The 18,998-nt window shown below is 54.2% G+C and overlaps 2 protein-coding genes across 2 annotated transcripts; both read left to right on the top strand.

Annotated features, from left to right (window-relative positions):
- The first annotated feature begins 1,964 nt into the window (after positions 1-1,964).
- Positions 1,965-8,471, top strand: HMG20B (high mobility group 20B). The gene is made up of 10 exons (XM_031947882.1): positions 1,965-2,129; positions 2,626-2,708; positions 3,188-3,314; positions 3,402-3,605; positions 4,020-4,140; positions 4,655-4,701; positions 4,967-5,039; positions 6,873-7,088; positions 7,240-7,372; positions 7,646-8,471. Exons 2-10 carry the CDS (start codon positions 2,671-2,673, stop codon positions 7,656-7,658), a joined length of 972 nt encoding a protein of 323 aa, XP_031803742.1. The 5' UTR covers positions 1,965-2,129; positions 2,626-2,670; the 3' UTR covers positions 7,659-8,471.
- A 602-nt stretch (positions 8,472-9,073) lies between these two features.
- On the top strand, positions 9,074-16,237 carry GIPC3 (GIPC PDZ domain containing family member 3). The gene is made up of 6 exons (XM_012542136.3): positions 9,074-9,667; positions 12,443-12,628; positions 14,597-14,777; positions 15,174-15,286; positions 15,469-15,550; positions 15,996-16,237. The coding sequence occupies exons 1-6, from the start codon at positions 9,431-9,433 to the stop codon at positions 16,145-16,147; spliced, it is 951 nt and encodes a 316-aa protein (XP_012397590.1). The 5' UTR covers positions 9,074-9,430; the 3' UTR covers positions 16,148-16,237.
- Positions 16,238-18,998: the final 2,761 nt, after the last annotated feature.

Here is an 18,998-nt window from a genome sequence, read left to right as displayed (position 1 = left end):
TCTCATCGGAACCCTCTGTTCCTTTGATTGGATACTTTGAAGGGAGAACAGGGCCATGAGTTCCCAGGACTCACCATAGTCCCCTGTAGCACTCCATCACCTCTGTCTCCCCCTCCTCTTCTGCGGCCCCTTTCAGCCGCAAATTGCTGGACTCCACTTTTGTGTATTGTCTCCTACTTAGACTGTATTTTTATCCCCTGGTCAGCAGGTGCTTAATAAGTTTATTCTGACTACAAAATGCTTTCCTCCAGGCATCTTGGAACCTCTGGCTCTCTTCAAGGCAAGATTCTTCCAGTAGTTCTTGATCTCCCAACACTTTGTGCTTCTATTTTGCCTATGTGCTGAATTTACTTATCTTTGGATACAACCTTCTTTATTTCTGGAGGGCAAAGATAACTTCACTTTTGCATTTTATCTTTTGCTTGTTTGCTTTAGAAACTAGGACCATACCTGAAGCACAATAGGTATTTCTTTATTTGATTGAGAGCTCTTGGAAGTCAAGGACCATTTCTTTGCTTTTTTTTTTTTGGGGGGGGTGGTATTCCTCCTACCTATCACAGCACCTGGCACATAGTAGAAGCTTAATATATGCTTGTTGATGTGATATAAATTTTGGCTATAAATTTGTCTGCTACATAATCCTGATCAATCCCTACTTAATGCTTTATTAAAAATACTTCATTTATTTATTTATAAATGTATTTATCTATAAATGATTCATAATATATAAAATTTATAGTAAATTCATAAATGTATTTATCTATAAATGATTTATAATATATAAAATTTATAGTAAATTCATAAACTTATTTATGTATAAATGATTTATAAAATAAATTTATAGTAAATTCATAAATGTATTTATCTATAAATGATTTATAATATATAAAATTTATAGTAAATTCATAAATTTATTTATGTATAAATGATTTATAAAATAAATTTATAGTAAATTCATAAATTTATTTATCTATAAATGATTTATAAAATATAAAATGTATAGTAAATTCATAAATTTATTTATCTATAAATGATTTATAAAATATAAAATTTATAGTAAATTCATAAATTTATTTATCTATAAATGATTTATAAAATATAAAATTTATAGTAAGTTCATAAATTTATATATAAATGATTTATAATATATAAAATTTATAGTAAGTTCATAAATTTATATATAAATGATTTATAAAATATAAAATTTATAGTAAATTCATAAATTTATCTATAAATGATTTATAAAATATAAAATGTATAGTAAATTCATAAATTTATTTATCTATAAATGATTTATAAAATATAAAATTTATAGTAAATTCACAAATTTACTTATTTATTAAAAAGTACTTTTTGCAAGGAGTCAGCGACACAAACAGAGCGGTTCCGAGGACCTCGAGAAGTGCGGGGGAGGGAGAGGCGGAAACGGGCAGAGGACTGCTTGGGGGAGAGTAGTGGGCTCCGCACTCGCGGGAGGTATCCTAGCCCGACCGCAGGGCCCTCGCTCAGGGAGCAGCAGGAAGGCCCAGACGCTTCCCCGCCCCCAACTAGGAGACTGGGGGTTCGCTCTCAGAGCCGAGGGGCCTTGGCCAAGCCTCGCGTCACGGGCAGGAGGAGCCGGGACGTCGCAAAGCAAGGTCTCTGGCCCTCAGACGCAGATCCGGCCCGCGCGGTAGCTCGGTGACCAGCGGCCTCCTCAGGCGGAAGCCCCCGTTCCGTTACGCGGGACTCTTAAGCGCGGCCGCGAGGGGCCGGAGGGTTCGGGGCGGCCGCCTGCCCTTTAAGAAGACCCGCCCCTCAAGCGGGCACTCTCCCCGGATTGGCCCGAGTCTGATCCGGCGCAGCCAAACTTGACGCGTCTTTAGCCTTACGCTCCACCGACAGCCCGAAACCCCGCCCTCCCGTAGCCAATCCTTCAGCCGCTTTCCGCGGCTATTTACATGGTCCTGCCCCGCGCCCGAGAGCGCCCCAATCGCAGAGCTCGCGGCCCCGCTCCTTAGCGTGGGAGCGCGAGCTGGGGGCGGGGCCCCTTCCCTACCGGCGCTGCACCCGGGAGAGGCGGGGCGAGAGGCGGGGCCAAGGGCGGTTGAGAGTCCGAACCCGAAGATCCCAGAAAGTTTGCTTGGGAGGTAAAACCTGCCGCTGGAGTCGGGGATCGGGGGCGATCGGGGGTCCGGGGGGCTCGGGGGCGCGGCGGGCGGGGCTGGGGAGCCGGGAGAGCCGGGGAGGCGGGCGGGATTCCCTCGCCGGGTCGGGGGGAGGAGATCCCCCAACAAAGGGATCCACCGGGTCCCTCCCTCCCTCCCGTCGCTTTGGGCTCAGGGGGGATCCGGCGGAATCTGCAGGATCCGCGTGTGCCTCACTCTCCTCCCGAGCGTCCGTCCCCCTCCCCCTCCTCCAACCGTGGGGCTCTCATCTCCCCGCCCCCAGCCCCGCCCCCAGACGCTGCATCTCCCAGCTCCGGGTCCCCGGGTCGCCTCTGGGGCCGCAGCCTGGGAAGAGTCTCCCTGAGGACCGTTCTGCGGAGGTGGAGGCTGAGGGGGCCGGACCCGCTCCCCGCGTGCTGGGGCCGTCTCCCTCCCGCCCCCCCCCCCACCTGCCCGGGCGGGCTTTCTTGTCTTTCAGGGTCAGGGAGAGCCCCCCGGCCGAGACGCCAGAAGGCTGCCGGCCATGTCCCAGAGCCCCAAGCCACTGGTCCCAGGCTTCCTGTGAGTGACCCCCGCCCGCTGCCGGCTGGCACGTTTGTGGGATGCTCCCCAAGGCCAGGGGCTCCAGGAGGCTCTGCCCTGGGTCTGGATGGGGGGTGCACCCGGGGCCGGGGTCTCCCAAGGGCTCTGCCCTGTGTGGGTGTCTGTGATGTGCACCCTCGGGTGGGGGTCTCCGAGGGCTCTGCCCTGCGCGTGTGTATGAGTTGGAGGTGTGCAAAGCCTCAGGGCCGGGGTTTCCAGGGGGCTCTGCCAAGATTCCTTCCTGAAACGCCCCCTTTACCATCTACCCCCCTGCCCATGTCTCCTTTGGGCATCGTGGAGCCCGGGGTGTCTTCCCCATTAGACTGGAAGCTCCTTGAAAGCAGGGTTTGTGTTTGCCGGGCTTGGCCCCGCAGGTCCCCTCTCTGTGAGTGAAGGTGGGGCTGGGGCCCAGGGGAGGCCCTGTTGGAGCCCTGATGAATGAGTGGCTTGGATTCCAGGCCGAGCAATGGGAAGGTCTCGGGACAGCCACAGCCAGGGGCCCTTGTAGGGCTGGGGCCGGTGAAGCAGGAGAAGGTGGAAGGCCCCAGGGCCGGCGGCCTGGAGAAAGGCCCCTCGGAGGAAGAGGTGAGTACCTGGCAGCTGTGGAGGGGCCCTGGCCTGGCCTGCCTTTGGCTTCTCCCCCAGTTCACTCTCCCTGCCTGTCCCCCCCAGCCTGTGAAGAAGCGAGGTTGGCCCAAGGGCAAAAAGAGGAAGAAGATTCTTCCCAACGGGCCTAAGGCGCCTGTCACAGGCTATGTTCGCTTCCTGAACGAGCGGCGGGAGCAGATCCGAACCTTGCACCCAGACCTGCCCTTCCCTGAGATTACTAAGATGCTGGGGGCCGAGTGGAGCAAGCTACAGCCCACCGACAAGCAGGTGGGAACCCTTAGAGCCCTCCCCGGCAGCCGGCCGTTCCCAGAAGCCCTCCAAGGCTACCGGGCTCTTCTGGAGGGGGCGGAGAGTTCTCCGGCGAGTCTCCCTCAGAGCCTTGGCTCCTGATCAGGGACTGCTTTGTACAGTCAGGTCATCTACAGCCGAGGAAACTGAGGGTCAAGAGACCCAGGGATTGTCCAAGGCCATCCACCGGGCAGAACTCAACCACAGGCCCTTTATTCCAGAGCTAGATTTCCTTCATTGTCGATGCCTCCGCTTCCTTCTCCTGCAGGGAATCCCAGCTGGGGGCCTTTGCTTCTAAGGGGATCCAGCCCAGAGGGGGTCCTATCCCTGGTCCCTCGCCTTCCCTCCCCTGCATCTGCAGCCCTCTCACTTGGTCTTTATCCCTGTCCCCAGCGCTATCTTGATGAGGCAGAGAGGGAGAAACAGCAGTACATGAAGGAGCTCCGGGAATACCAGCAGTCGGAGGCCTACAAGATGTGTGCAGAGAAGCTCCAGGAGAAGAAAGCCAAGAAAGGTGAGTGTGGGGGGGTGTTTGTGTGGGTGTCTGTGTGGCACGAGCGTGCGGCGTGTGCACATGTGCACGTGCGTCTGCATGTACGCTTGGGGACATGTGTGAGTGTGTCTGTGTGCCGGCACGTGCGTGTGACATGTGCACGTGTGTCTGCATGTATGCTTGGGGACGTGTGTGAGTGTGTCTGTGTGCCGGCACGTGCGTGTGACATGTGCATGTGTGTCTACATGTATTCCCGCACGGGGACAAGTGTACTGTATTTGCACGCATGTCAGCACATGTGTCTGTGTGCCTGCAGGAGCATTTGTTATGTGTACATGTGCATTTATGTCTGTGCATGTACGCAGGGGACGTTTGCGCTGTGTTTGCACGCATGTCAGCGCGTATGTCTGTGTGCCTGCACGAGCATGTGCGTGTGGGCATGTGCAGGTGTGGTCTGTGTATATGTGGGGGGGGGAGGGGTCCCATCCCCTTTCCCACCCTGCAGGACTCTCATCTGCTTCTCCTTTCCCTTTAGAGGACCCAGGGGCTTCAGCCATGAACACTCTCCTGAATGGACACAGGGTAGGACCCTAAGAGCTCTGGGGGAGAGGCCCCTGCTCTGTGCTCCCCAGAAGGGAGGTCTGGGGTCAGGGGGGTCTGGAAAGTCTCCCTGCAGGGAGGGGAGGGCGGGGTGCAGTCTGTTGCCCATGCCTTCAGGAAGAAGGGCCTGTCGTGTGGGCGCCAGAAGGGGGCACTGCAGAGCTGTGCTGACCCTTGGGCAGCCACAGAGGAGAGCTGGGCCTCTTGGGGCCAGCCCCGGTAACGCTGCCTTCCTCTGCCACCTCAGGGCGGGGACTTTGATGGCTTCTCCACCTTCGATGTCCCCATCTTTACTGAGGAATTCTTGGACCAGAACAAAGGTGAGGGCTGCTCAGTGAGCCTCCTGCTCCTCCCCCTGCCTGGGGCCTCTTTGACTCTGGCCTGGCCCCCCCCAAGCCTGTGGGCGGGAGGTAACTGACCAGAATCAGTGAAACAGATCAAAGGAATCAGGCAGGGGTTGGCTCTGGCTCTGGGGTACCCGAGCTCCATCCCGGAGAGAGGAGGCAGGAAGGGCCCTCTCCCCCTCCCAGGAGCATGGAGACCGGGGACCTGCCCTCTGGGACTGCCTCTGCCCATCTGGGAATGACAATATTTGTCTGTGTCTCGGAGGGTGAGGCCGGTGCAGGACAGGAGAGAGTCCTGAGCTGAGACCGAGGCCTCTCCCCCCTTCCCCCCCGCCATTAACATGAACTGGCCCAGTGACCACATGTAAGTCATTAGCATCCCTGGCTCGGAGCAGCGACCGGCTCTCGATCCCGTCATCTGTGACCCAGGACACTCACAGTGCCACAACAGAGCCTGTCTCCCCATCTTTAACAAAGCAGTAACCATTCTCAGAGGATGAGGAGGGAAGTGCTTTGTATGCCAGCTTATAATGCAGACTGGAGCAGACTTCCAGCCCACCAGACCTGGGCTCAAAAACTGACCCAACCAGTCAACAGGAATGTATCACATGCCTGATGGAGCTCTGGGAATTGGGAACAAATGGCCCTGCCCCCAAGTTGCTTACGTTCTACCGGGGGAGTCAGCAGGCTGACATAAGTACACACAGGGCACCTACAAAACTATATAGTTCCTCCTTGGGGGAAGGAAGCCCCCCGAGCTGAGGGGAGCAGTCAAGGTCTTTTTAAGAAGGTGAGCTGAATCTCGAAGCAAACTATGGGTTTAAGAGGGAAAACTCTTCCAGGAACAGGGTTACCTGTGCAAAGATACAAAAATGAGAGAATTAGGGGAAGTGTCCCTCAGGAGAAGGGAGGGAGGAAGAGGCCTGGGATCCGGGAGGCCTGAAGCGAACGGGGCTGAGGGAGGAGGAGTCTGTCACAGTACTTGTTAAGGGCTGACTATGTGCTGGGCACTGTGCTGAGTGCTAGGGCTGAGAAGGGAAGGGGACCAGGGTCCCATTAGACCTTAAGCTCCTTGAGGACAGGAATAGGACTGCATTCGTTTTTCCTTTCTATGTGCCTGCAGCTGCATAAACACCTGTTGACTGATTGAGGCTGGGCAGTCAGTAGAGGAAGGAATCCTGAGTAGATTCACAGGGATAGTCAATGGGTTGCATTGATAATGTTAACATTTCCCTTCTCTGGGGCCATGTGGCAAGAGAGCGAGACTTGGAATCAGGTCTTTCATCCCAGGCTCTGGCATTTACCAGCTATGCAACTGTAGGTGGGCCGCTTACCCTCTCGTTGCCTCAGTTTTCTCATCTGTAAAATAGGCCAGCCCAGGTTGTTGTAAGCAGTGTTTACAAATAGAAACGGATCATCTGTGTGGTATTTTTATTTAAATGTTTCCTAGTTTGATCTTGATCTACTTTAAGGTGCTCTTAGGGGCTTGAAGAATCAATGAAATAATAGCTGTGAAGCGTCTTAGCAACCTTCACTTGCTTTGTCATTGTCAGTTCTTAGAAATCCCAGCCCATGTGTTAGCTGAGTGCCTGGCTGTGCCAGTCTTGTATGAGTAAAGGGCAGGTTCCCAGGGCTCAAGAAGAGATGCGGGTGGGTTTCCTTTAGGAGGTAGCCCCTGAGCCAGACCTTGGAGGACAGAGAGTTTGGATTATGATCTTGAATTAAGGAGGTTTGGCTGGGTCTGGAGTGGGCTCCCAGCTAAAAGCCAGGACCCCTAAGCTGGTTCTGAAGGGGCTCCTTGTCTTCCAGCCAGGGAAGCAGAGCTTCGGCGTCTGAGGAAGATGAACGTGGCCTTTGAGGAGCAGAACGCGGTCCTTCAGCGTCACACTCAAAGCATGAGCAGTGCCCGGGAGCGGCTGGAGCAGGAAGTTGCCAGGGAGGAGCGCCGGACCCTGGCCTTGCAGCAGCAGCTCCGAGCCGTCCGCCAGGCACTTACGGCCAGCTTTGCTTCCTTGCCTGTGCCTGGTGAGCCTCCCGGCATGTCCCATGCCTTGTACAGGGTCCCTCTTGAGGAATCCCACTTCTGCTGCTAAGACACACCCATGGAGGAGCAAGGGGGGGAGGGGGATTCATTCTCTCTGGGACCCTGACATTTGCTTCCCTTTCCCTCCACCAGGCACTGGGGAAACCCCCACGCTTAGTACCCTGGACTTCTATATGGCCAAGCTACATGGGGCCATCGAGAGGGACCCCCTGCAGCATGAGAAGCTCATTGTGCGCATCAAGGAGATCCTGTCTCGGATAGCCAGGTAGGGGGCCAACTGAGCAGGCTCCCCAGGGGATCTTCGTGGGACCATTCTGTAGGGGTGATGGGGAAGAGAGTGCCTTATCCGACTAGTATGGGACTATCTAGAGGGTGCTCCCTGCCCCCAAGACCTGGAACTGTTCCAAGGAGCCAGATCCAGTGGGTGGGCTCAGTGAAGTCCCTCAATATAGGGTGGGGTCTTGGCAGGGTTGGGGGGGGGAACCCTCCTCCTCGACTCTTCCTACTGATGGGCCATTTCTTTCCTGTCCATCTTTAGTGAGCACTTGTGAATGGTGGCCAGAGGAAGGCCCCTGTGGATCCAGAGCCATCCTGGGGAAGAATCAGTCCCAGCAATCTAGTCCTTATCCCCCTTTCTCCCAGATCACTGGGCAGGGTTCAGCCTTGGGCCTCCCTGGACCTCCTCCAGGGCCTGCCCAGCCTCAGAGCTGAGTCAGAACCCAGGGAAGAGGGAGGAGAGGTGCTTGATGGGTTTTGGGGAGGCCTGTCGATGCCTTCTTAGGGCTGGAGATCCAGCCTCTGGATCCTCCTGCCTCCTCCTGCCTTCTCCAGGGCTCATGTCTCACCCCACCACCTCTTTTAAATTTTTGTGGGGCAGGGTCAAGGGAACATGTGCCATGGGTCAACCCCACAGTCCAGTGTATGGATGGTTTCCATGACAGCCTCTGCACATAGATAGGTCCCACAGCGTGTGCAGCCAATTCACACACACAGCCCAGCGCCCCCCAAACCTGACCCCGTGGGAGCCAGCTCCATCTCTGGATTCCCTCTGCTGCATTTTCTGTGTCTCTCACACTGGCTGACTCAGCTTGCCTCCTGATAGCCCTCTGGCTCCCAGCTTGGGGTGGGGGTGGGGGGGCAGAGCCTCTCTGGGGCCTGGGATTTCCGGAAGCCTTAGTGGCTCCCTGAGATCCTCAAAACCAAGTTCTTTCCTTGAAGTTCCCTCTCTGCAGTCTGCCCCTTGCCCACCCTTCTCCCATGTATGGGGAGCCAGACAGCTTCCCTCTACCGCCCACTGGCCTTCCTGGAAGCAGCAGCTATGACTACAGTAATCAACTTTTAAAATAAAAATCAACTCAGCTCCAGTCTGTTTGTGGTCTCTTTCTGGTGGGTTTATGGGGGGGGGGGGGAAGGTGTGATACAGGGAAGAGGCCATCTTGGCTCCAGTTCTGCCCCAGGGTACTTGGACCCTGCTCCCTGAGGAGCCCCACAAAAGCCTTGGGAGCTTTTTCTAGGCTGCATCCTGACAGATCCCTCAGAGGGCACTGAAAATCACCCCCATCCGTCCGGGGCTGACCACCCTTAACTAGGTCCTGCCCCAGCCCAGACAGCCCTGGAAGGTTAGCCTTTAGAAGGGCAGGTCTCATTACAGAACAATGATAGGGCTTGGCAGGGCCTCCAGCTTCACCTGCCCTCCCACCTTGCACGATAGTATCTGGGCGGTCTCTGAACCTCCTGGCTCAGGGAGGCAGGTAAGTCTGACCCCAGGGAAACAGACCTGGGCCCCCCAAGGAAATAAGAGCCAAGCCCAGCAAGTCCAGAGCCTGCCCTGCAGATAGAGAAGTGTGGGGAAAGCATCCCCATGGGGGAGGGAAGGGGGGAAAGGCAGAAGGCTGCCTAGCTTCAGGGCCCTAAGAGAAGGCTGGGCCTCCCTCCTTGCCAAAAGGAGGCTGCTCCGGAGGTCTCTCCATGGACAGTGATTCTGGTGTGGAGAGCGCAGAGGACCCGTTGGATGCTCCTTCCCCTCTGGGTACCAACTGTCAAAGCCCAGGAGAGGGAGCAGCTGGGCTGAGCAGGGACACCTGGGCCCCCCCTCCCCACCCCCTGAGCCTTGGCTGACTCCTCCCTCCCTAGGTGTCGGTTACCTGGGACCAGGATCAAGTTCCCTGTGTCCGCCGCTGTCCCCTGGGCTTGTGTTACAAGTCAGAGCTCGGCTGTCAGCAGGAGGAGGCGGGGGCGGCTGGGGGAAGGGGGGGAAGGAAGCAGGCCGGATCCGGCCGGCGCCGTCGGACGCTTGGGGCCCCCTGCGTGGCTGGGCAAGCCCATGGAGAGCGGAGGGGCCCGGGAGGCACAGGGGGCCCAGCCCTCTGCCCCCCGGCCGCCCCCTCCCTCACCGGCCGAGCAGGCGGCCCCGGTCCCCAGCGCCCCTCGGATCCGGCCCCGACTGGTGTTCCACACCCAGCTGGCTCACGGCAGCCCCACGGGCAAGATCGAAGGCTTCACCAACGTCCGGGAGCTGTACGCCAAGATCGCCGAAGCCTTCGGCATCTCCCCCACCGAGGTGAGCCGATCCGCGACCCGGCCCCTGGATCCCTCCCCGGGCGGCGGGTCCGCGGTGTGGGAGAGCCAGGACCTCGCTCGGGGGCGTGCGCAGGGGAAAGCAGAACGGGCCTTGGGAGCCCGCTAACCCTGACCCTGGGAGCAAGTCCTTTCTCTCCCACCCTCAGTTTTCTCGTCTGTTAAATGGGATGGTAAGGAAAAACGAGTTAGGTTTGTAAGCTCTTTATGTGGAGAGAGAATTTCATTCATTGTATTTATATTCTCAGATTTCTCATCTGTTAAATGGGACAGTAACAAAAAAAAGAGCTAGGTTTGTAAGCTCTTTATGCGGAGAGTTAATTTCATTCATTGTATTTATATTCTGACAGAGCACCTCCCACATTGTCAGTGATTAATCAATGTTTGTGGTCGGTAGATTTCTGTCTCCTAACCTGTGCTGTGGGACCCTTAATTAATCTTCTGGGTCCCCTGAACTTCTGAATCTTTGATGCTGTGGTACTTCCACCTCCCAGAGTGGCTGTTATGCTCAGAGATCAGGAAGGGAAAGAAAGTGCTGACAACCAATAACTAACCGTAAGGATGGGCTGCATCCCACAGCCCTGGGAGGTCAGAGGTGCCTGACAGCATGACTTGTCTGGGGGTTCTCTTGGCAGGGATACTGCAGGGTTTGCCTTTTCCTTCTCCAGCTTATTTCACAGAGGAGGAAACTGAGGCAAACAGAATTAAGTAGCTTGCTCAGGGTCGCACAGCTAGTGAGCGCAGGTAGTCCCCACTCCAGGTCCCTCTCATTCCCATTCTGCCGACCAGCGAGCGCACTGAGACTAGATTTTAGTCCGGGTCTCCCTGCAGGTGCGGGCCTCTCCCCCTGACGGAGCCTGGGCAACTCTTGTCCTTACCGGAGGGGAACAGCTCGGAGCTCCCTGCGGATGCCCAGCTTCCAGGGGCTGACATCTCCAGGCCACAGGGGAGCCAGGGCATCTCCCTGGGGAGGGGAGCACAGTTTCAGCTGAGACGGGGGGGGGGCAGAGGAGGGGGGGAGGACAGCCTGTCACCAGATCCGGGGCTGCCGTGATCTCAGGAGAGATCTAGAAACGAAAGAGCCGCGGGGGCCGCTGGTAGATGGATCCTGGACCAAGTCGGCAGCAGTCCCTCAGAACCTGGGCTGTGAGGAAGAGGAGGGGACGGGAAGCTGAGTGTCTGGGCACTGGAGGCCAGGCAGAAACTCTCTGTACTTTCCACCTTCCCCCCAGCCAATGCAGACTTTGTATTTAGCCTCAGGACTTTATTTGCTATAAACTTTCCCTGATCCTTGACCATCATCATACCAAAACTGCAACTCTTCAGGCCTGATCTGCCTGACTATGGAAGGTCAAAGACTCCATTCAGAGCAATTCTGTAGACTCCCGAAGCACCTACTGTGCACAAAGCCCTGCAGTTCTCCCTTGGCCCCGACGTTGTGCCCTCCTTTGCTGCCTCCATAACTGGGCGCTAAGCCCAGAATCCGCTGCCCCCTTCCCCTGCCTCCGGCTCCCAACGCTCCAGGCCACGGGAGCCCTTTCCAGAGTCTAGTCCAGAGGCCGCCTTCTTTTTCCTCTTCCGTTATCATTGACCTCTCACCTGTCAAATGAGCAGCCCCCTAAATCTGCCATCCCGTGACCCAATGCAAATAGATGGTGTTGATTCAGAAGGAAGGCAGGGGAAACGTGAGGCAAAGAAAACTCCTTACGTGACAGAAAGAGGCAATATTTATTAATGTCACCGGTGTGAGAGTGAGCACTGTGTTAATTCCTCATCCTTTTACAAATGTTATCTCACCTGATCCTCACAGCAGCCCTGGGAGTTGGGGGCCAGGGTTATTTTCATTTTACAACAGAGGAAACAGCTTACATGCCTGCCTGTGACACAGCCGAGCGTCAGATTTGAATGCGGGGCTCCTTTCTCCAGGCCCTAAACATTTAGCTACTACTGGGTCTTCATCGTGGTAATCCCGCACGGTCAGAAAATAATGGGGAGAGCCTCGATGTGGAGAGGGGCTTCGGAAGTATTGGACACTCTAAGGGGCAGCAAAGGCCATTGCGGAAAGGAATAGTAATTCCTTAATATTGTTCTTTCAAATTCTTGGAGACCCAGAGCTTTGTGGCCCAGAATCAGCTGGTATTAGGAGAGGTGGATGCTAGTGCTGGCTCTGCAGCTGGCTTGCTGTGTGACTCCTGGAGACTTGTCCTTTGTCTGGGCATTATTTTTTCCATCCCGTTAAATGGAAATGAAAATGTCTGCTCCATCTCCTGAGGAGTGGATCGCTTGGACTCCTGAAATCCTAGAACACGAGAGCTGGAGGGGCCTTGGAGAACAAAACGTAGGATGTCAACTGGAAGAATTCAGGCCGCGGACAGTCAGAGCCGGGAGGGACATGAGAACCCAGAGCGTCCAGAAAGGACTCGACGGCATAGAATGTCAGAAGTGGAGGAGCTCCAGGCAGATAGAATGTCAGGGCGGGGGGGTCTTAGAACATGGGACGTCAGAGCTTCAGAGAACAGGGAAGGGCCCGGAGAGACCAAATGTTTTAAGGATGTGGAAGGTTCTTCCTTGGTTCCATCTGTATGCCGAGGACTCTGTTCTGGGAGAAGGGAGAGGCCCAGAGAATGTCAGGCCCCTGTGGCCTCCTGACGGGACTGAATTCCAAGCTTCTGGTCGCTCCAGGAGGGGAATGGCGGGGGAGGGAAGGCCCGAGTTCTCCCAGTAACCGTGGGGCTCCCTCCCCATCGTGGGGAGGCAGATTCTGTTTTGCACTCTCAACAGCCACAAAGTGGACATGCAGAAGCTGCTGGGGGGCCAGATTGGGCTGGAGGACTTTATCTTTGCCCATGTGCGTGGTGAGACCAAGGAAGTAGAGGTGACGAAGACCGAGGATGCCCTGGGACTCACCATCACAGACAACGGGGCAGGCTATGCCTTCATCAAGGTATCGGGCTCTTGGATAATGGGAAGAGCAGGAGAAGTGGGTGTGTGGGTGAGCTTGGGCAAATAAATGCCTTTCCCTTTCTGGACCCATCGGTAAATGGCTTCTAGATAGAGAACTCGGCCTGGACAGTTCTTAAGAGCCCTTTTGGTTTTTTGAGCGAAAGCTTCTTTCTACTGCAATATTTTGTTTTATTCCAAGAGCTCTTTCAGTTCTGATATTCTGAGCATGTTTTCTGAGCTAAGGCTTTTTTCTCCTTCAATATTTTATGTTATATTCCAAGAGCTCTTTCAATTCTGACATTCTGAGTATGACGCCTGCCCCACTCCCTGAACCCTCCTCCCCTCTTTCAGTTTCATCCCCTTATACCATGTGGTCAGGGTGTGAGATACCGATTCCTAGAATAGGTGTGAAATTATCTCATTGGCCTCTAAAACTGCTCTTCACTCTCCCCCCCAAAAGCCTGGATCCATTTGCTAAGTGTTACAACAGGTCTGGGACTCTTTCTGGATATTTCCTCTAAATCAAGGGTCCCTAACCAATTTTTTTCTGGATCATTTTGGCAATGTAATGAAGCCTGTACCGGGAATATGTTGGAGCCAACTCTAATCAGATAATTGTTAAATTTTCAATATGAATTGAATTTCAATATGAATTGAACACCTCAGAAATTCGCAAATGTTACAAATCAGTGCTTAATTTCTTGCTTTGTTGGATTACCCAGATTTTTAAAAATGAGAGAAAAAATGTTAATGATGCAAATTAAACTTGAGTGTATTGTGCAAACATCTTTCCTCCAGCAAACCACTTGACGGCCCCCTTCTCAGAGCAATATTTTTAAATAATTGAAAGAAATGCTAAATTTCAATTACAGGTTAAAAATAAACAGGTATTTTCCCTCTTATCCTAGTTCATGGGCTCTGTGAAATCTATCCAGAACCCAGTTCTTTTTAAAAAATGATTATTATTGTCATTTACTCTCATCATAGTCCTTGGTTCTTTATTTATCTCCAGCATCAACCAATAAATAAGTACTTATTGAGCATCTACTATGTGCCAGATGCTGTTTTAAGTACGTGAGACTAAAAAACAAAAATGACCGTTCCTCTCCTCAAGGTTTTTAAATCCTATTAGGGATAGATGAACTTCAGGCTCCAAAGCAAGAGGATGGCTTTCCTTTTCTCCAGAGCTTTGAGACCTTTTAAAGGGAATAGAATTAGAACGTTAGAAGAGTTTTAGAAGGGGAAGTTTTGGAATGGGTACCCTAGGGAGAGAAGGGTAAACTTGGGACCTGGGCCCCATGTATTGAAATCTGGGAAAGAGGCAAAAACATAAGCAAATCTGGTCCTTAGCCTTCACGATCCTAAGGGTGATTAGGCCAGGGGGAAGATTTGCTTGGGAACTAAACTGACTTTGAGATGCTTCTTAGAGGGAAAGACATACAAATGTAAAGATCCCTCACTCTTAGTCTCTACGAATCTTTAGAGATCCACTGGAATCCTTATCCCTAAAGAGATATATCTGACTACCAAGAATGCTTAGGGGTCTCTTGTGTTCCGAGGGATGTTCTCAACCAATAAGTGCTCTTTTCTATGGAGATACATGTGGTCACTTAACATGCTGAACAATGTTCTGTTCTTTTCTTTTCTTTTTTTTCTGAGGCAATTGGGGGGAAGTCACTTGCCCAGGGTCCCACAGCTAGGAAGTAAAAAAACGTTATTTTCAAGGCAGATGAGCTTCTTCTCTGAGTGCTTCAAGCCCCTAAGTCTCTGGGGAAATGTGCTTAGCTACTTTGAGTGTTTAGAGATCACTGAGCAAGGGGTTGGGAGAGAGTAGGGAGAGACATGTTCCACTGCTGAGGTTTTCTGAGCTAAGGCTTCTTTCTACTCCAACATTTTATGTTACATTCCAGGGGCCCTTTCAGTTCTGCTGGGACTGGTACTGAGACTCTTACCCCTGTCTTCCCCACAGAGGATCAAGGAAGGAAGCATCATCAATCGGATCGAGGCGGTCTGTGTGGGCGACAGCATAGAGGCCATCAACGACCAGACCATCGTGGGCTGCCGGCACTACGAGGTGGCCAAGATGCTCCGGGAGCTGCCCAAGGCCCAGCCCTTCACCCTGAGGCTGGTGCAACCCAAAAGGGCCTTCGGTGAGCAGCCGGAAGGAGGGAGAGTCGGGAAGGAGGCAGCCTTGCTCTGGGGGCAGCTGAGGAGGGGTTTGGGGAGGAAGGACGCATTTGGAGTCTTCCCTGTGGGGTAGATCCTGACCTGGCCTCCTTGGCAGTTGGCTGTTACTGCAAGGGCCCGATTGTCTGGTGATGAAACCCCGGGCACTTTTCTTACCCCACGTATAGTTAGTCCCTGGGCTTGCCCTGGAACCAGTGCATCTCCTAGAGGTATTTGGGGGAGAAGACTCTGCTGCCTGGGAGGGACGGGACCTGGAGCCACTCTGTGCTTGCCCACATGGGGTTCTAGACTTGCCCTTTGGGGGCACAAGCTCCAGAATCTTGCTCCCCTGACTCTCTTTCCCACATGATTTCTTCTAGACATGATCGGCCAGAGGACACGAAGCAGCAAGTGTCCTGGGGAGGGGAAGGTGACCAGCGGCAGGGAGACTCTTCGCCTTCGGGCCCGGGGTTCTGCCACAGTGGAGGAGGTGGTGAGTGGGGTCAGGAGGGGGAGAATGAGGAACCCAGGTTCCTGTGTGTCCCTGAGGGACACACAGTGTGGTGCATGCTGAGTGGGCAGGGAAGGGCAGGCAGGCGGATCCGAGGATTATGGTGCTCCCCACCTTGCTGAGCCAGGAGCCAAATCTTTGACACCCCCTCCCTCCTGCCCCAGCCCAGTGAGTTTGAGGAGGAGGCTGCCCGAAGGGTGGATGACCTGCTGGAGAGTTACATGGGCATCCGGGACCCAGACCTGGGTAAGGGGCCAGGGTAAGCCTGTGGGGACCCTGGGGAGGGGCAGGGCTGCGGGAGATACGGGATGGGGGTGGGGAGAGACCACTGGATCTGGGGGACCAGCAGAAAATAGGGAGTAAGTGGGGAGGATGGGGAGGGGAAGGGGGAGACACGGGATGGAGGGGAGAGACCACTGGATCTGGGGGACCAGCAGAAAATAGGAAGGGAGTAAGTGGGGAGGATGGGGAGGGGGAGGGGGAGATATTGGGGAAGGAGGAATGGAAGGAGCCCAGAAGGTTGGGTGCTGGGGGGAAGGCCAGGGGAAGGTGCATCTAGTGTGGAAGGGTGTCAGATGGACACAAAGGACTAGAGTTAGGGAAACAGGACACAGAGTGGGCCAGGAGAATGCCAGGAGGATGGGAGCTGGGACCGGCGGCTCCAGGCTCACCTCGCTCTCCTTTACCTCAGCCTCAACTCTGGTGGAGACGTCCAAAGAAACTCAGAGCGCTCAGGAGTTTGCGCGAGGCTTGGACTCCGTCTTGGGCGAGTTTGCCTTCCCCGACGAATTTGTGGTGGAAGTGTGGGCAGCGATAGGAGAGGCCAAGGAAGCCTGCGGCTAGGCAGGTCTCTGGCCCAGGGCCCAGCCACCCAGGGAGGCCCAGAATTCTCGGCCCGGCCCCCGCCCGGGAGGCCCCGGCCCAAGACACCCAGCTCAGCCCCTCAGCCCCAGGCACCAACCCAGGCTCTGAAAGCTGCTCCCCACAAGCCAGCTCAGCCTCCAGGCAGCCCCCAGAAGCCAGGCCAGCCTTCTGAGCCCCCCAGACAAGCTCAGTGCTCTGGCCACCGAAAGCCAGCCCAGCCCTCTGCTTCCCAGGCCCAGATCCCTGGCTCCCAGAAGCCACCCCAGTCCTCTGCACCCCCCAAACAAGGTCCTGGCTCCCAGAAGCCTGCTCAAGGCTATCACTCCCCAAAGTTATCCTGGGGAACCTGTCCCCAGAAGATGGTGCAGCCTGCTGAGCCCCCCAAACAGGCTCAGGGTTCTGGTCCTCAGAAACCAGCCCAACCTTCTGATACCCCCAAACAGTCCCCATCCTCTGGTCCTCAGGAGCCCGCCCTGCCCGCAGGGGCCTCAACACAGAGTCAAGCTTCTGATCCCCGCAAACAGGCTCAGTGCTCTGCTCCTCAGAGTGTGGTCCAATCTTCTGAACCTTACCCAAAGGCTCAGTGTTCTGATTCCCCAAAACAGGTTCAGTTCTCTAGCTTCCAGAAGCCAGCTCAGACCTTTGACTCCCCCAAACAGGCTCAATGCTCTCACCCTCAGAAGCTGGAAAATACCCTGGATCCCTATAAATTAGCACAGTCAGATGAACCCCACAAACAGACCCAGGCCTCTACCCCACCAAAGTTGGCCCAATCTACTAATTTCTCAAAACAAACTCAATTATCTGATCCCCAGAAGTTAAATCAGACTTATGACTCCCCAAAACAAGTTCACTTCTCTGACTTGCTGAAGCCAGCTCAATCTTCTGATCCCCCAAAACAAATTCAGTTCTCTGACCCCCAGAAGTCAGCCCAGTCTTCTGACCCTCCAAAACAGGCTCAGAACTCTGCTCCCCAGAAGTTGACTCATCTTTCTGAACCCCCAAAACAGGATCAGTTTTCTGGCCCCCCAAAAGTGACCCAGCCCTCTGATATTTCAAAACAGGTTCAGTTTTCTGGTCTGGTAAAACCTGATCCCCCCAAAGAGGCTCAATTCTCTGGTTCCCAGAAGCCAGCCCAGTCTTCTGATTTCCCCAAACAGGTTCAATTCTCTGGCCCCCAGAAATTGGCTCAGCCCACTGATACCCCCAAGAAGACCCAACACTCTGCCCCTTCAAAGTTGGCTCAGACCACTAATTCCTCAAAACAGGCTCAGTTATCTGGCCCCCAGAAACCAGCCCAGGTTTCTGAGTCTCTAAAACAATCCCAGCACTCTGCTCCCCAGAAGTTGGCTCAGCCGTTGGACCCCCCAATACAGGTTCAATTCTCTGTCTCCCAGAAGCCCTCCCTGCTCTCTGACCCCCCAAAACATTCTCAGTGCCCTGGCTCACAGAAGTCAGCCCAGTCTTCTGACCTTCCAAATCAGGTCTCACAGTCTGCTTCCCAAAAATTGGCTCAGCCCTCTGGCCCCCCAAAACAGGTTCAATTCTCTGGCCCCCAAAAGCCTACTCAGTCCTCTGGTTCCTCAAAACAAGTTCACTTCTCAGACCTTCAGAAGCCAGTCTTGCTCTCTGACCCCACAAAACATGCTCAATATCCTGGCCTTCAGAAGCCAGCCCTGTCTTCTGATCTTCCAAAACAGATCCCGAGCTCTGCTTCCCAGAAATTGGTTCAGACTTCTGAGCCCCCAATACAGGTTCAATTCTTTGGTTCCCAGAAGTTGGTTCAGCTCTCTGACCCTCCAAAACATGGTCAGTGTTCTAGCCCTCAGAAGTCAGCCCAGTTTTCTGATCCAAAACAGGACCAGCATTCCACCCTCCAGAAAGCGGTTCAGCTTTCTGATCCCTCCAAGCAAACTGGAGCAGCTCAGCTCTCTGGCCCCCCAAAACAGGCTCAATTCTCTGGCTCCCCAAAGCCAACCCAGCTCTCTGACCCCTTAAAATATGCTCATTGCTCTAGCCCTCAGAAGTTAACCCAGTCTTCTGACCAAAAACAGGACCAGATACTGGCTCAGCTCTCTGATCCCCCCAGACAAGCTCAGCCCTCTGGCCCCCTAAAGCAGGCTCTGTTCTCTAGCCCACAAAAGCTGGCCCTGTTCTCTGACCCAACAAAACAGGTTCAGTGCCCTGGCCCTCAGAAGCTAATTGATACCCCAGACTGCCAGAAATTGGCACAACCCTCTGATCCCCCAAAGCAAGCACAGGATTCTGTTCCCCAGAAGTTAGCTGTGACCATTGAACCCCAGATGCCAGCTCCCAAACAGGCTCAGAGCTCTGGACCCCAAAAGCCAGCTCAAGTCATCAGCCCTCTGAAGTTGGCTCAAGACCCCAGCCCTCAGCTGCAAGCTAGACAAAGCCCCTCCAGTGTGGGCACCAGACGCCGGCCCAGTTCCCCACACAATCCCCTGATCCCCATCCCCCTAACCCGGGCTCCTCCCCTCTATCCTCCTTCAGGGCCCCCCAAACCTCGCTCTGGGATCCGGGGAGCCACTCCTACTCCTCAGGGGTCCCTTCCTAGTCAGGGTGGTTTATCACAGACCCCTCCCCAAAGTGGTTCTGTCCCTCTTACCCAGAGTGCCTGGGTCCCAGGGAGCTGGGGCCAGGGGCCAGGAGGAGACATCAGAATCAAGTGGAGCAGGGGAGGCCAGATGGAAACAAGGGGTTCACTTTCCTCTAGCTCTGGCCTCTGCTGAGTCTTTGGCTCAGAGACCCATAAGGGCTCCAGAACTGGGGAGAGGAGCATTTAGGTCCCCCTTCTGCCTGTACCTCGAGG

Source organism: Sarcophilus harrisii, chromosome 1 (genome assembly GCF_902635505.1).
Source record: "Sarcophilus harrisii chromosome 1, mSarHar1.11, whole genome shotgun sequence".
Classification (NCBI taxonomy): domain Eukaryota; kingdom Metazoa; phylum Chordata; class Mammalia; order Dasyuromorphia; family Dasyuridae; genus Sarcophilus; species Sarcophilus harrisii.
The sequence above is the reverse complement of the archived record's forward strand: the minus strand, read 5'-3'. Positions and strand labels throughout refer to the sequence as shown.